Below are 15,432 nucleotides of genomic sequence, written 5' to 3' on the forward strand. Positions count from 1 at the left end.
TGTGATGGTTTGGAGCTTATCCGCGCCCACCCCCACCCCCTTTTGTAATTGCCCCAGCTAACTCAGATGGGACTCCAGGAATATAAATGAAGCTATTTATTTACAGCTAGCAGAATACACAAGCAGATATTTACAATATATATACAGTTATATACAGAAATATACAAAGGATAAATAATAGAGAAGCACAACTCCCCTCCCAGAAACCTGAGTCCCCAGGAGGGGTTCTCAACCACCCCAGCACCTTCCCCTGCCCCTCTTAACCTTACCCCAGTTCTCAGAAAGAAGAGAGGTGCAGCCAAGAGGTTAGGGAGCAAGGTTAGTGGCAGAGAGGTTAATGAGATGCAGCTTCGTCAAAGCCCAGAAGCAGAGTGAGAGACAAAATGGAGAATGTTATCTAATGTTTACTTCTTCTTCCCAGAACTCTCAGTGAGACTGATGAGGGAAGGAGACACAACCATTGTTTTCCTTTTCACTGCCTATTATCTAGTTCTTTTCACCAAAACATTCCACCTTGCTTCAAACTAGCACACCTGAAAAGAAAAGGCTCAGGGAGACATTATCAACATATCTAAATGCCTGGTTGGACTAAAGACAAGGAAGCCAGGCTCTTCTCAGCTATGCCCAATGACAGGGCAGAACTGACCAAGATTAAACCATATGAAACTCCACACAAACATAATAAAACACTTGCAAGTGTGGTTGAACACTGGTGCATGTTGCCCAGATGGGTTCCAGGGCTTCCGTCCTTGGAAATACTCAAAACTCAACTGGCCGTGGTCTTGTGCAACCTGCTCTGACTAATCCCACTAGGGCCAAGGGCTCGACCCTCTCTCAGGGGCTCACCTCCCACCTCGCGCATTCTGTGATTCTCCCAGATACCAGACTACACTCCTCAGTCTTCCTTAAAGAAACATTAGCAGGACCCAGCAAGCAGACATTATCAAAGCCAACGTGTGTGCTGCAGCAGCGCTGCTGTTAAAACGTTTTTAATGGCCCTTGCCTAGGCCCTGCCACCAGCACAGGGCCCACTGCAGCGCAACAAAATCGCCTTCGGTGCACACTGCGCAACTGCAGCCCTGCCTCTAGTGCTGCCCCTCACGCTCGCAAGCTGTTCCAGCCCGAGATACGCTGAAAAACACCTAAGTCGACAACGGCAGAAACACAATAGCTTCTACTCAGATGCTTACCTCCGCCTGCCCCGCCACAACCGCCCGAAAGCCTCCACCCCAGACGCGCACCTCACGCCTGTTCCCGCAGCCTCCCGAGGCGCCGACCCTCGACAGCCGCCACAGAGCCGCCACAGAGCCGCGCGCACGGGCCCCTGCGCCTGGCACGGGCCCCTGCACGCGGCACGGGCACCTGCACGCGGCACGGCCCCTGCGGCACGGGCCCCTGCACTGCCCCTACAAGCGGCACGGGCCCCTGCACGGGCACTTGCGCACGGCACGGGCCCCGGCAGCACGGGCACCTGCACAGGCCCCTACACGCGGCACGGGCCCCTGTACGGGCACTTGCACACGGCACGGACACCTGCACAGGCCCCTACACGCGGCACGGGCCCCTGCGGCACGGGCACCTGCACGGGCCCCTGCACTGCCCCTGCACGCGGCACGGGCCCCTGCACGGGCACTTGCGCACGGCACGGCCCCCTGCGGCACGGGCACCGGCGGCACGGGCCCCTGCGCCTGGCACGGGCCCCGGCGGCACGGGACCCTGCGGCACGGGCACCTGCACGCGGCACGGGCCCCTGGGCCTCGCGTCGGGAGCAGCCTCGCCTCGCGCCCGCGCGCCGCAGGCGCCGCCGCCAGGTGCTGCGGCAGGAAGCGGAAGTGCGTGTGGCATGCGAGCCCCTCCCAGCGTGCGGCGGGCGCTCGGCGTTGGTTGCCATGGCGCCGTGAGGGCTTTACCCCGCACCCCCCAGCTGCCATGTCGCTGGCTGCGCCGCCCCCCGCCCGCGTCTTCGCCGAGCTTGTCTCGGTCCGGTCCCCAACCCTGGCTCCCGCTCCGGTGGGACGCAGCGAGCCCCCGGCCCCGCCCGGGCGGGAGGTGCATGTGAGCGGTAGCGCGGAGCTGAGCGCCGGCCCGGACCGGGCGCGGGTGTCGCTGCGGCTGGGCAGCCGGAAGGACGAGGCTGGAGCAGCGAGGAGCAGCGTAGCCCGCCGGCTGGAGTACATCGCCCAGAGCGCCCGGCAGCGCGGCGTCCTGGTGAGAGCCATCGCTGGCTTTCAGCGCCGGGGGCGGAGCGGGGGGAGCCTGTTTTGTGGCGGGCTGTTGGAGAGAGGCGGGGCAGTTCCGCTCAGCTCTGGGGTTCAGCTAGCGCCTCCCGGCCTCCGGGGTCTCCACTATCTGGCTTGGCAGCCTGGGGAGTAAGGTTCCTTCCTGCCGGCGGTGGGAAAAAGGCGGCCGTCCTGGAGCATCCAGAAGGGGAAGGACACCCGCGGAGGAGCCCCGGGCCCGGTGTGTGGGGCGCTGCCTGCATCGATAGAGGAGCATCGGGATTTGAAATCGTCGACCCTCTGCCTTGGGAGTACACTGGCTGCTGGGTACCGCTGTGGAAGCCTGTCTTTATCTGGGGGGGGTTGCGGCTGTGACAGCCTCCGCAGAGTCGCCACTTGGGCTCTCTAAGAGGTTGTTTGTTCTGGGTGTGAAAACCATCCTGCTTCCACGGTTTTGTCTGCTTCTGTACTAACTACAGCACTCTCATGCACATACAGATGAAACTGATAAAAGGGTAGACAGCAACATAACTTAACCTATTCGTATGTCTAATAATATAACTTTGTGATTGCCACAGCTTAGCTACAAACGCTTGCAGAACTTTCCCTTCTCCTTTTCTTGTTCCACTTCAGCAGAAAGCTAAGGAAAAACAAGAGATGTGATCAAGAGAGCTGAAGTGACAGAAGCCCTTTGTGGGCTCAGGAAATACTTTTACCATAGCAAGTTTCTTGACCTCAGGAAACCATTCTATAATAATAAACAAAGCGTTTAAAGCTTTGTTCACACTGTAATTGCTCAGCAGAGGTCATATTTGTGCCGGCAAACATGCTGCTCTGCTGACGTTTGGGTTTGGGAACTTTTTATTCAACAGTTTTGGATAGTGCTTCACGTTTAAGACCCTTAAAAACAGAACAAAGCTAATCCTTGATGGTTTAAGTGGTTGCTCTTGAAAGTAACTTATCGTTGGCATTCCATGGGAAATCGATGCCTTTTTGGTATATTCACATATGAGGTGGGGACAAAGGAGATGCTATCAACACTAAATTATTCAGCGTAGTAAGAGTGAAAGAATTGCAGAAGGATTTCATGGTCGTACACGATGTTACATGAGGTTTCAGTATTGGGAAAAGCAAAATAACAGAGTAAGTTAACTCTGCCTAAATAGTGCTGTGACACCCCCACACCTCAAATGTTGCAGGCATTTAAAGATAAATGTTGACTCCAACTTGCTGTTTCTGAAGTAGCTAAATAAAGCATTTGTTCAGGTATAAAGAAGGTGATATAAAAGACCCCTTTACCCCTGCTTTAGAGTGAGGTTATGTTGCAGCTCTGGCACTAGATGACAAGAAGATATGGAGGCTGCTCTGGGTAGATATGTGATCCTGCTTCTTATGTTTTTCCTGAACACACATCTGGGTGTGTGTCTGTCATGGGGAACATGCTTCTGTTTCCGTCAGAATGACTTAATAAGTCTGAAATGGTACATGGCCTGGAACACAAGCTCCATAAGGAGAGGCTGAGGGAGCTGGAGTTGGTTAGCCTAGAGAAGTGGAGGCTCAGGGGTGACCTCATTGCTCTCTACAACTACCTGTAAGGAGGCTGTAGCCAGGTGGGGTTGGTCTCTTCTGCCAGACAACCAGCAACAGAACAAGGGGACACAGTCTCAAATTGTGCCAGGGCAGATCTAGGCTGCATGTTAGGAGGGAGTTCTTGCCAGAGAGAGTGATTGGCATTGGAATGGACTGCCATGGGAGGTGGTGGAGTCACTGTCTCTGGAGGTGTTCAAGAAAAGCCTGGATGAGGCACTTAGTGCCATGGTCTAGTTTATTGGCTAGGGCTGGGCGATAGGTTGGATTGCATGAGCTTGGAGGTGTCTTCCAACCTGGTTGATTCTATGTTTAATGGGATTACAGGTTGAATGCCTGTGCAGCCTGGAAAAGAGAAGGCTTTGAAGAGACTTGATAATAGCCCTTCAGTATCTGAAAGGGGCCTACAGGAAGGCTGGGGAGGAACTATTTACATGGTCTTGTATTGACTGGATGAGGAGTAATGGGTTTGAACTGGAAGAGGGGAGATTTAAACTACATGTTAGGAAAGGGTTCTTTACAGTGAGGGTGGCAAGACACTGGCACAGGTTGCCCAGGGAGGCTATGGCTGGAGGTGTTCAAGGCCAGGTTGGATTAGGCCTTGAGCAGCCTGTGGGAGGTGTCCCTGCCTATGGCAAGGGGTTGGAACTAGATGATCATGGAGGTCCCTTTCAACCTAAATCATTCTATGACTCTGTGTCTCACTACAGTTAAAATAATTTCACAGTAATCTGCTGCTGTTTCAGAGATGCCGTGCATTGAAGTATGGAAATGTTAGTTCTTTCTACTTACTTGAGGGGCTGTGAAACGCTGCTTAAGTTGTGGGTTTCTCGGTGTTAGCAAAGTGTTAGCTCTAGGGAACTCAGAAAAACAACATGAACCGTTTTTGTTGGCTTTTTTTTTTCCACAGTAGTTCCCTGCAGTATAATTTTTAGTGCTTTGTTTCATCCAATTTTAAATCATTCCACTGCTGGAGCTTTATTTGCCCTGTAGCATTTCTACTAACAACTCTCACTGCTGGCAATTTGTTCTTAACTGTGTTTGGTAACATCACTTGTAGCTAACACCATTGCAGACCACTGTAAAATGTGTATTTCCCCACAATCTGCATACAGTTCTAGTTGTTGCAAGCTTATTTAAGGCTTCTTCAGAAATCAGCTAGTTATTCTCTATTTTTAATTAATCCAGAGAACAATTAACCCTTGTTGTTGCAGGACTTCTGCGGGATCAGAGGTGCATAACCTTTTTAGCAGCAGGAGCTTGTGTTAGCAGCTTGTCAGGATGCCTGGAGGCAGCACCTAATTTCCATATATATTTACACAGGATTTTAATCAGAAATAGATTCACATAGTAGCATTTGTTTATCGAGTGCTGTAAGTATATGCAGCACTTCAGAACACAGAATCTGCTTTAATAGGCTGCAGGGAAAGTAAAATCAATGGGGAAACCAATCCATTACTCAGCCCAGCTGCTCAAAAGGAACATTTTTTTTCATCTTTCTTCAGAACCAAATTGATTTTATATTTACCAGCACTGGTTTATTTGGGGAGTGGTGTGGAGATGACACTCTTTTTATTTAATCACTCTGTCTTATCATTTTCATTAGCCATTTTGTTTGAAAATAACAGCAATAATACTTATTGTACCTGTCAGAATGTTACTTAAGCAAACCAGCCAGCTCACAAACTCTATCCAGTGGGTTCTGGCTTACAGATTGTCTGTACTGGGATATATCCTTGGATACATGTGCAATATTCTCCATATTTCAAATCTGTTATTTAGGAGTCACCATTATGGATGCACATTGGTACAGTTAGTGAATAAAAAGATCTTGATGTCTTGCTCTCTCAGTTACAACATATCTTCTGAGGTATCACCTTGTTTAGACCTCTATGTGTTTTATATATCATTCCCAAATAATCCTTACGTTTACTGAGAGTAAATCTGAGTTTTGCCTTTCCTAAAATAACTGGTACCTATACTTCCATTATTTCTTGGATAGACATTGAGCTGCAGAAACTTCTTCACCATAGATTTTTAAGTTGTCATTCTCTCTCACTAATGCCAAACAGAGCAGACAGAGTGAGGGGATAAGAGGCTGGGGCACTGATACCTGATGCCTAATCTGAGCATATGCTGACTGGATGAGCTCATCATCTCAGCTGCAAGAGATATGAGCATACATCAAGACTCTGATTCCTTTAGTATTAAGAACAAAAATGCTGCGTTCAAATGGAAGAAGCAAACTCTTTTGGGTGTTCAAACATCCTTATAACATAAAATCAGTGCAAATGGACAAGTAAATTTTAGGAGGCATTTGCAGGTGTTCCCAGATGTTTTGTATGTATTAGCACAGGTATCAGCATAGATAACCACGACAGCACATTAGCATGCATTTCCAAACTATAAACTCTTCTTACTTAGGCTGGTCTTGTGTTTCATAAAAAGGCCTCACAGTTTTATTAACTTGGTAACCAGAAGCAAAGCACATAACTTTACCTGCAGATTGCCTTTTCTCATGCTGTATTATATATCTGTCTCCTTGAAGGGTGCTTCTGCTAACTTACTACTTAGGTTTTTTCCTGTGTTCTTCTGGGGTCATTCCTGTAAACAGACAGAGTGTTGTAAGTGTGCACACAATGATCTTGGGAAGAAGATACTGTTCAGAAGCTGCAGATAGGAAAGGCTATAAAGGATTTTTGTTTTGCTAAAAGTAAGGGAAATAGAAGGCAAAGCACAGTTCTAGACGTAGAAAGTTTAGAACTTGTATTATAAGCTTATAAGCTCAATGGACATTTTCGAGGACCTGCAGCAGTACTGGTGTAAGTCACTGCTGGCTCAGAAAGTAGGCTCAGTAAACAGAATGCAAGTGCAATTCTGTTAAGAATTGTTCAATGGCTTCCTGGGCAATTGAGCTCCCACATAACTATAATGTCATATTTATCTAATTTTCCTACTGTGATGTGTGGGTTGCAGATTTAAAAACACAGAGCAAGTTTAAAGGTTGCCCAAGGAGGATATTTAAGACCAGGTTGGACAGAGCCTTGAGCAATCTAGTCTAGGGGCTTGCTTCCTGCCCACCCATGGCAGGAGGGTTGGAACTAGATGATCTGTAAGGTCCCTTCCAACCCAGACTATTCTGTGAATCTATTCCAGAAGTCCAGAATACCTGATAGATATATGGCAAGTGTAGTTTTTTCCTAAGTCACAGTGGAAAGTATTTTTTCCTGTGATTATTGCAATCAAACGGATAGTTCCTCAGCCAAAATATGTAGGAAACAAAGCCTTTTGGTTTTGATCAAGTTGAAGTGTTGATTCCAAGTACTGTTATCACCAACCTGTCTTTTCTGTATTTATCCTAACGCTCCCAGGCAGGGAAAAAGCGTCTAAAATAGCAGATGTGTCACAGGAGGCCAGCTTATGACTTTAGCCATTATTTCGCCCGTTTACTTTCAATAGTATCAAACAGGGGGCGATAAAAACTGGATCTGAGACCAAGCGGTCTTTCACTCCGACGGCATTGATCTTGCAGTAGCGCCTTGAAGCCACAGGATGGCACTGTCCTTAAATGCATAGGAACCTCCCGGAGGGCAAAGCCACCGCGTTAAAAGATTTTAATCCCTTTAAGCAGGGAAGAGAACTTCTTTTTGTTTAAAGGATTAAAGAGCAAGCGCAAGGGAAAACAAATGCGCTTTTTCTGTGTTTAAAGTTTTATTACAGCATAGCTGTAATAAAACGTGGGTTGGAGAAGAAAGCTGGGCTGTGAGGTTATTGCTTTAAGATAGGTATAAACTCTAGATAAAAACCCTTTCTTGTCAGTTGTAATTGGATTCTATCATAAATACTAACATTTGCTCCATTTTGTAATGTCGTTGGTGCTGCACTGGCTTGGGTAGTCTTGAGCAAGCCACACATGCTGCCAAAATACCTCAAACCTATGACTGTAAAAGCAGAAACAGAGTTTTTAGAGACTAACTGACCCTGGGTCCTTGTACTTACTAGAAGAGAGCATCCCAAAATAAGACTGTGCTTGAATTTGAACACTGCCAGTCAATCATAAAATTGAAATTTCAACATTTTGTTTTCTTGTAGGCTGCTGTGAAATGGTAATTGTGGATCTAATTTCCATATGGTATTTTAAAAGGAAAATGCTTCTCATGATTAATGTCATTTATAGAAATATATGCATGCATGCTCCACGATAAGCTTGAAGATTTTTTTGAGCCTCTGTTGGCAAAAAATGTGACACAAAAATCATCTTTTGGAGAGTGTCAGTGCTGAAAGCAAGTATTGTTTTCCTATGTAAATAAATTTAAACTTTTAAGGTAATGGAGGCCTTATTATGTGCTTCCCTACCGTTCCTGGGTATTGAACAAAAAGATTTTATTTACAATTCAATTGTAAATTCTGCTTTTTTTTTTGTTGTTGTTGTGTTACAGTAATTTTACCATAAAGTGTTCATCTAAACTGTTCCTGAAAGGGAAGTGGGTGAAAGAACTGTGATTGTTAGACTGCTAGCAAGCTTGGTCATATAATCAGATGTAGCTGGAGGGATTCTGTATCTTTGTTCAGTATCTTATCCCCAGATCTTACAGGCTTTGATAGTGCTCTGTGCAGCCATTATGTTGAATGATGTAGCTGCTGTTGATGCAGAAGTGTCACTGGTGGAATAGCCTCTTTTAAGGGTTACCGTTCTGCCAGAATAACCAGTGCTCAGTCATTGCTCACAGTGCCTACAAGCCACTACTGTGAAAATACCTTAAAGTAGTGGCCTGAAAAACACTTCTCACATACTAACTTTCTGAAAACAAATGAAGCTTCTTAGGTTTTTTTTGAAGCAGGTGAATTTAGTTACACACTAGCAGTCACTTTTAAGACCTAATTGTTCTCTTCAAGTGAATAGCAGTGAAATTACATTACAGAGCTACTGTATAATTTACTTTAAATAATGTCAAGAAGCCTTTAACATTGAGCTAGTTTTTAACTGAAGAGCTTTGCCTGGAAAATTCCAAATTTCTGTTGCTAAGTAATAAGGCAAAACAGTTCAAATTTCACAGGACACAACGTACATACATTTCCAACAGATGCTTAGTTTCTGTCTTTTAAGATTATATTCTTGTACTTTGTTTTAGGAAGAAAACATGACTGTAACAGAGGATTTTAGTAGAGTAGAAAATACTTACCAAATGGAAGCAGAGGTACGTATTCAGCATCACCAAAAAACCCCAAACAACAAAAAAAAAAGAAGAAATGTAACAAAGACCAAAGAAAATTTGCAGACTCTTTTCTTGTACCAAGGAGTCGATGTTCTCTACAGTAAAGACAGCGGAGTCCAAAGAAACTATTAAAGGACTGAAGTTTCAAGCACAGTTAAGCCTCAGTCTTCTGATGTTGTGTGCAGAACCTGTTTTCTTCTACTGTAATACAAAAAGAATTCTATTCTTCTCAGCTGTGGGCTCTTCCAGTATTACATGACACTACAGAAGAGTTGTAAGGCTCTGCAGTTGTCATTCTATGGCAGTGCAGGCAAACCCACAATTCTGCACTCTCCATCACCCCCAGTTCTTCCTGCTCTGTACCTCTTGCAAGGAGTTGCATTTAGTAGCTCAGATGATAGGTACTTCAGAAAGCTCCTGCAGTTAATAATTTTCCATATTGGGTTTGGGTTTTTTTGCTTGGTTGGTTTGAGTTTTTTGTTTGTTTGGTGGTTTAGGGCTCTTTTTTTTTTTTTGCTCATTTGTTTAGCTCCCTGAACTGGAGGCAATGCAAAGCAGAGGACAAAAGTGGATGGGGAACTGCAGTAGCTCGGCTGCCTTAATCTACATCTGCTTAAACCAGTAGGTGAACAGCACCTGCACTTTGTTCTCTTCCACATGGCTCTGCCATCAGCTTGCTGCAAGTAAAGCAAAGCTAATTGTTTCCTAGATAATTGATTTGGAGTTCTGTAGGTATAAAATGCTATGAGAAAACTAGATATTATAGGAGTAATCTCATTTACTTTAGAAGCAGCTCAAGGGAGCATATTTTTGCATGTTCATGCTATAGTAAGAAGAAAATGCTGTGCTGGAAGCATTCACTGAGGGGAAAATTGCATTTTAAGTCAGTGGATCTTTTTAGAGCATCAAAATTTACTCACTACCCAGCATATTTACAGATCCATATGAAGTAAACCTGGAAGCTGGCAATAAAGTGATAGTTGTTTTACAGTCCCATAAAAAAAGAGTCAGCCTCTTTAGTTTGCTTGGTTTGAGACATATTATCATCTAAAAAGCAATAATAAATACAGAAATAGTCAAGAACTTGGAGAACAAGTTTGGGTTTTAAAATTATTCTTAAGATACTTTTATGGTTTGCATCAGTGTCACATTCTGAGTGACTTCATAACGTGGACACCTACTACCATGGCAGCTTAAATCACTGTGGTTTTAGACAAACTGTACTTAAAAATCAGCAAAACTATGTTGAATTATTATTTAGGCTACAGACAGGGTTGGATTTACAACTTAGGTCTTAAGTTGTAACAGCTAATGGTCTGCCTTCTGCTGCTAATTTGCATACACCAAAGATTGTATGTGGAAAGAGAATTACACGGATTTAGCATTCATTTGGGCCAGCTTTTAACTGCTGCTCGAAATTGTATGGTTGCCTAGGATCTGGGTGTCAGAACTTGAAAAATCTGGCCAGAGTACTGCTGGTTGGGCTGCCCTGTGCACTAAAGTAGCAGTATGGTCGTTCTTTATGCAGAGATTAGTTTCTCCTGCCTTCCTCCTTTATGTAGGTACTTGTTTCATTAGTGCAGCTTCATAAACCAATGAAGTTCCATTGACCACTCTGTTTGCATACTTCAGCAATATCAATGAATTTAAAATTAACTTCCACTCCTTTACTAAAGAGTTTGCCATTATATCTGTGTTATATGTAAAATTCTGCAAGTCATGCATCATTTCATTCTGTCAATTGTTTTTATCACTTGTCTGCTCTTCAGAGTTTTTAGAGACTGAAGAAACTCCCAGACAAAGAGCTATTTTAAGGTAGAATTAAGAATTCAAGCTATGCTTTCAACTTTAAGGAGATGAATTTTAATTCATGCTGTAACAAAGGAAAATACACAGAAGGCTTAAGTTGTGTATGAGATTACAAAGCTCTGCAATCATCATAATAGGTCATTTATTGCATGACGATCTCATGGGATGAAGATTATGTTGGGTTTGTGCATGTGTTTGCCTCCTTATAAACCAGAACTTCTCATCCTTTACAGCTTTACCCAACCCTTCAAATGTCAGAGTGTTTTTGCATACCCTCATATTACTTTTTTTCATGCTTTTTAACCTTAATCATTACTTTATTGAAGAAATCAAACCACTGCTTTGTATTTTAATGCTTGCATATACTCTGTTAATGTAGGTTGATTTTTTTGCTTCTAGCTCTAAATGAAAACTGACTTATAGGGAAAAAAAAAAATCACAGTTCTGCCCCGAGGGAACCCGATTATGTGTTTCCTTTTTAACAAGGAGCTTCCTGAGTGCCCAGAACTTCCCCAGTCCGAGCAGCTTATCTCTTGCTTAAGACCCACGGTTCTCATGTTTTATCATTCTTTTGTTTCGCTCCCTTGAGGAAACTAATGGTGTGAACACTGATAGCAATCTGGAAGACACTATGACAGTCCTCACAGTCAGGCTTGCAACTTTCCACAAAATATGACAGCTTTTTGGCAAAACAGCACAAGGGGATGTATGCTTTTTATATATGGTGAGAACTCCCACTAAAGAAAGAAATCTGGGCTCAGTCTCATCTTCAGTCTCTGTTCAGATTGCTACTGTACCTTCTAGAAAGCAATCCAACCCTTGAGCTGCAGATGAAGGGTCTGCAGCTGAGATGCAGCCTTGGTGCACTTTCACATAACAAGTATGACTCTTTGTATGAGATGGAATTGCCCTGCCACTCCATTTTGGTAAGTTTTTAAGGCCCTAAGCCTAGCTTTGGTGCAGTTGTGTGATGGTTCAAGCCAGCATGAAGTACCACACTTAGAGGCTATCAAGGGTAACAAAGCATGTGCACTCATTACTTTGTGATAATTGTTGATACCCATTTTTGACCTTACCCTGCATATGAAGTAACTACTCCTGTCTCACTGAGAGATTCAACTGCCTCAAATTTATCTCATTTTCCACAAAGTCAATCTGTGTTACAGCCACAGGAGCAGTGCAGCTGACAGGCCATTACTTGGATTTCTGTTCCCTACACCTTCACTGGGATAAACTGCTGCATGGACTGCAGCAATCACAGGGGTGACTGTATGTCACAGGAGTTGGCAGTGGGATTTTCTTTACCTCAGTTTTGTTCTTCCTATCTGTTGAAGCTATATTTGCAAAAAGACAGGGAAGAGTCAGGAATGAAAGAGAAGGTGAGCCTGACTTGGTGGTGACCGCACTTTACTGGGAGGTGAAGATGAGGGTTTAGTACTCCTGAAAAAGAGTTCCGAACCCAGGATCCCTGAATGCTGTAGCAGCTCAGCATCAGTGCCTCACTCCTGGCAACTGTGCTCTGCCACAGAAAAAGGCAGGCTCCTGCCTGGAAGGTTGCCACCTGACTCATGGCACTTGCTCACAAGGAAGTCTGCAGGGCTCCAAATCCAGACCTGATAGTGATGCTTGTATTGTAGCACTTGGGAAAGCACCTAAATTCTTAATGCATTTGTACTTAATGCTTCTTACTGCCAAACCCACAGACAGATAGATGTTTAAATTGCTTTTAACTCAAGCCTGAAGTGCCCAGTTCTCTGTAGGCACTGGAGTGAGTCTGTGCAGCCAGCACAAGGGTTTCAAGCCCACCACAGGCTGGACAGGACTAGGCTTAGTTTAGTCTTAGTTTATCTTACTTGAACTTAATGCTTGAGATTAAAGTGTCCATCCTGGAGAGATGTTTTCCACATCATTTTGCTTGGGCTTCTGCATAATTAACAGCTGGTAATCTAAGGGAGAAAACAGGGTGCATATCATATCATGTCATATCATAGAATCATATCATAGAATGAACCAGGTTGGACGAGACCTCCAAGATCATCCAGTCCAACCTATCACCCATCAAGTCATGTGTCCCAAAAAGCACATTCATTCTTCACATTGTCTACATGCCAAGAATGCCTCATTTCCTCTCAAAAAGTGTTTCTAAAGCCTCAATTTTGAACCATTTTATGAAACATGTTCTCTTGCAAACCTAATGATAGTCTTTAGAGCTAAATAAAAGTGTTCCAAGTAAAGAAATGTTAGAGTGCTATATGGGACTGTTTAGTTAGTTTGTACTGATTTAAATACAAGTGTTGAATCAAAGGGGGAAAATGAAAAGGAAAATGACTTGTGTGATGTCTGTGTTCACATCCAGGTCTGTATTGTCTTCAGTGACTTTGGAAAAATGCAGAATGTTTGCAATCTACTCATTGAAAAGTTAGGAACCTCTGTTACCATCAGTCCACCTCATTTCTACCATACACCAGAAGCTGTAGACACCCTTCGGTAAGTTCTCTTTCTTGCCACAAATCTTACTGCCTGAGATAACAGTTAATATGAAATTTATACTGCTTGTAATGGGAGCAAATAGTTTCTTTCATACCTATTAAAATTTATGTTCAAAGATTTCAGTGTTTGTTTTAAATATAAATTAGTGTGCATGTTCAGCCTAGAAGATACAGCTTGTTCTTTCTACAGAGTACCTCTGCAAAAGCAGAGTGTAATAAAAGCAAAACAACAACTTTTTCCTACTGATTTCCAGTGTAAGTAGAATCTACTGTGAATATTAGGTCAACAGAATTTGACTTTGGCTGCTTCAGTGTAGGTTTAATTTGTATTTATTCATGAAGGCACAAGTGTGTTACCAAATGCTGGTAATTCTAAGGAGCCTTGCCAGTTCCCATTACTCTTGGCTGCTGACACGATCTGAAAAGAGCCATGTACAGTGCTCACTCAGCATCAAAATGTGAAGCTCACAGTCTTGATATTTTAGGCATTAACTATTTAAAGCCCTGCTTCTCCCATTGACATTGGAGAGGGAGCAGAGGGAAGGTCAATCTTGGTATGGATTTTGCTTGTATAGAGAAGCATGCCTGGTTGAAGAAGCAAGCACAACTAGCTGCTGCTAATGGTTCTGGAGGTGTCAGAAGTGTACATCAGAGGTAATGAATCTTGAACATAGAAAGTTCCACCTAAACATGAGAAAGAACTTCTTCACTTGAAGGGTGATAGGACACTGGAGCAGGCTGTGCAGTAGTGAAGTCTCCATTTCAGGAGACCAAGGCCTGCCTGGTTGTGTTCCTATGTGACCTGTTTTAGGTGATCCTGCTCTGGCAGAGGGACTAGACTTTGTAACTTCAGAGGTCAAGACCAATCCCTACCATTCTGTGATTTGCTATCTACACATACTCTCTGTGATTCTCTATCTACACTGGCCTGAAAATCAGGCCAGTGAGGCTAAATAGGTGCTTGTATGCTTGCAGCTGGGCCACCCAAATGTCTGAAGCAAGGGCAGAACCCTTGCTCTGCAGCAGACAGTGCAGTCAGATGCAGCTTCAAGGTGCCAGAAATGTTTGATCATTGTCGAAGTGGATGCTGGCTGCTCAAGGAGGTTGTAGATGCCTCCTCCCTAGGGATGTTCAAGACCAGGCTGGATGAGACCTTGAACAGCTGAGTCTAGTTGAGAGACTTCCCTGTCCAGGGTGGGGAGGTTGGAGTAGGTGATCTCTGAGGTTATTTCCAACCTAAGCCATTCTGTGATCTTCTCGTAGTCCTAACCAATCACCCAGAAGATGGGGAGAGATGTGCCTTAGATCTCTGCAGTTACAAAACCTGAGGCATTAGAAAGAGAAATGCTTGGCAGGAATACAGCTGCCTATTCCAACGTGGCTTGGCCCCGTTCCTTACTATGCTGCTTTTTCTGCCTCTCAGCCGTCAAGTCTGTGTGGCTGCTGTTGGGAACACACGGCGGAAAGCTCAAGAAGTCTGTCACCTGTTTGGCCAGTCACTGGGAAAACCTTTATTGATAAGAGAAGAAGAAACAAAAGAATGGGGAGGTCACATAGACAGTCATTTGCCAAACTCCCCAGATTCCCTGACTCTGCAGGAAAGAATCCAGAATGCTACTGCACATGCTTCTTGCAAAGTGTTTGCTGTGTTTGAGATCAAGGGAAAAGGAACCAGAAGAACCAAGTTGCTCTAACCTTTCAAATCCAGCATGGTTTTGTAATAAATTTTTTATGTTTTCTTGAGTTGTTTGTTGCTGGTTTTTTTATTTTCTTCTCATGGTAGCACATAGAGTTAAGAGAGGATATTAAGAATGAAGTTTGTGTCATGAACCTCAGTAGCCTTCTTAACACATCTGTCCAAATGCAAAAAAAGAGTAGATGAACTTTTCCTTTGCACAGATCATTTGAATGCAGCACAGTGCATGCTTCTGACAGCTCTCTCTCTACAAACTACTGCAAGATTTACATACTACAGCCTTCCACAGAAATATTTCAGTTCCTGTTGGCCTTTACTTAGCTCTATCCCCTAAAATGAAAAGTTATGATTAATTCTGCAAGTACAGTTCTTAGCTCTTCAGTTTCTTCTTCTGTCCTCTCTGAAAGGGTAAGATA

General features: G+C 44.1%; 1 protein-coding gene across 2 annotated transcripts; it reads left to right on the plus strand.

Moving 5' to 3' along the window:
* The first annotated feature begins 1,847 nt into the window (after window positions 1–1,847).
* Window positions 1,848–15,063, plus strand: IRAK1BP1 (interleukin 1 receptor associated kinase 1 binding protein 1). 2 transcript variants are annotated; one of them, XM_064164243.1, is made up of 4 exons: window positions 1,848–2,208; window positions 8,939–9,004; window positions 13,188–13,318; window positions 14,744–15,063. In XM_064164243.1, the coding sequence occupies exons 1-4, from the start codon at window positions 1,930–1,932 to the stop codon at window positions 15,012–15,014; spliced, it is 747 nt and encodes a 248-aa protein (XP_064020313.1). In that variant the 5' UTR covers window positions 1,848–1,929; the 3' UTR covers window positions 15,015–15,063. The 2 variants fall into 2 exon arrangements, with proteins under 2 accessions (XP_064020313.1, XP_064020314.1); XM_064164244.1 differs by lacking the exon at window positions 8,939–9,004.
* The last annotated feature ends 369 nt before the right edge of the window (window positions 15,064–15,432 follow it).

Source organism: Pogoniulus pusillus, chromosome 25 (assembly GCF_015220805.1).
Source record: "Pogoniulus pusillus isolate bPogPus1 chromosome 25, bPogPus1.pri, whole genome shotgun sequence".
Taxonomy (NCBI): domain Eukaryota; kingdom Metazoa; phylum Chordata; class Aves; order Piciformes; family Lybiidae; genus Pogoniulus; species Pogoniulus pusillus.

What these genes read in the sequence shown, in the direction of transcription:
- IRAK1BP1 (XM_064164243.1), top strand. Translation starts at nt 1,930, where the DNA reads ATGTCGCTGGCTGCGCCGCCCCCCGCCCGCGTCTTCGCCGAGCTTGTC. An exon ending in CCCGGCAGCGCGGCGTCCTG is followed by an intron (nt 2,209 to 8,938) that starts GTGAGAGCCATC and finishes ACTTTGTTTTAG; the next exon opens with GAAGAAAACATGACTGTAAC. An exon ending in CTTACCAAATGGAAGCAGAG is followed by an intron (nt 9,005 to 13,187) that starts GTACGTATTCAG and finishes GTTCACATCCAG; the next exon opens with GTCTGTATTGTCTTCAGTGA.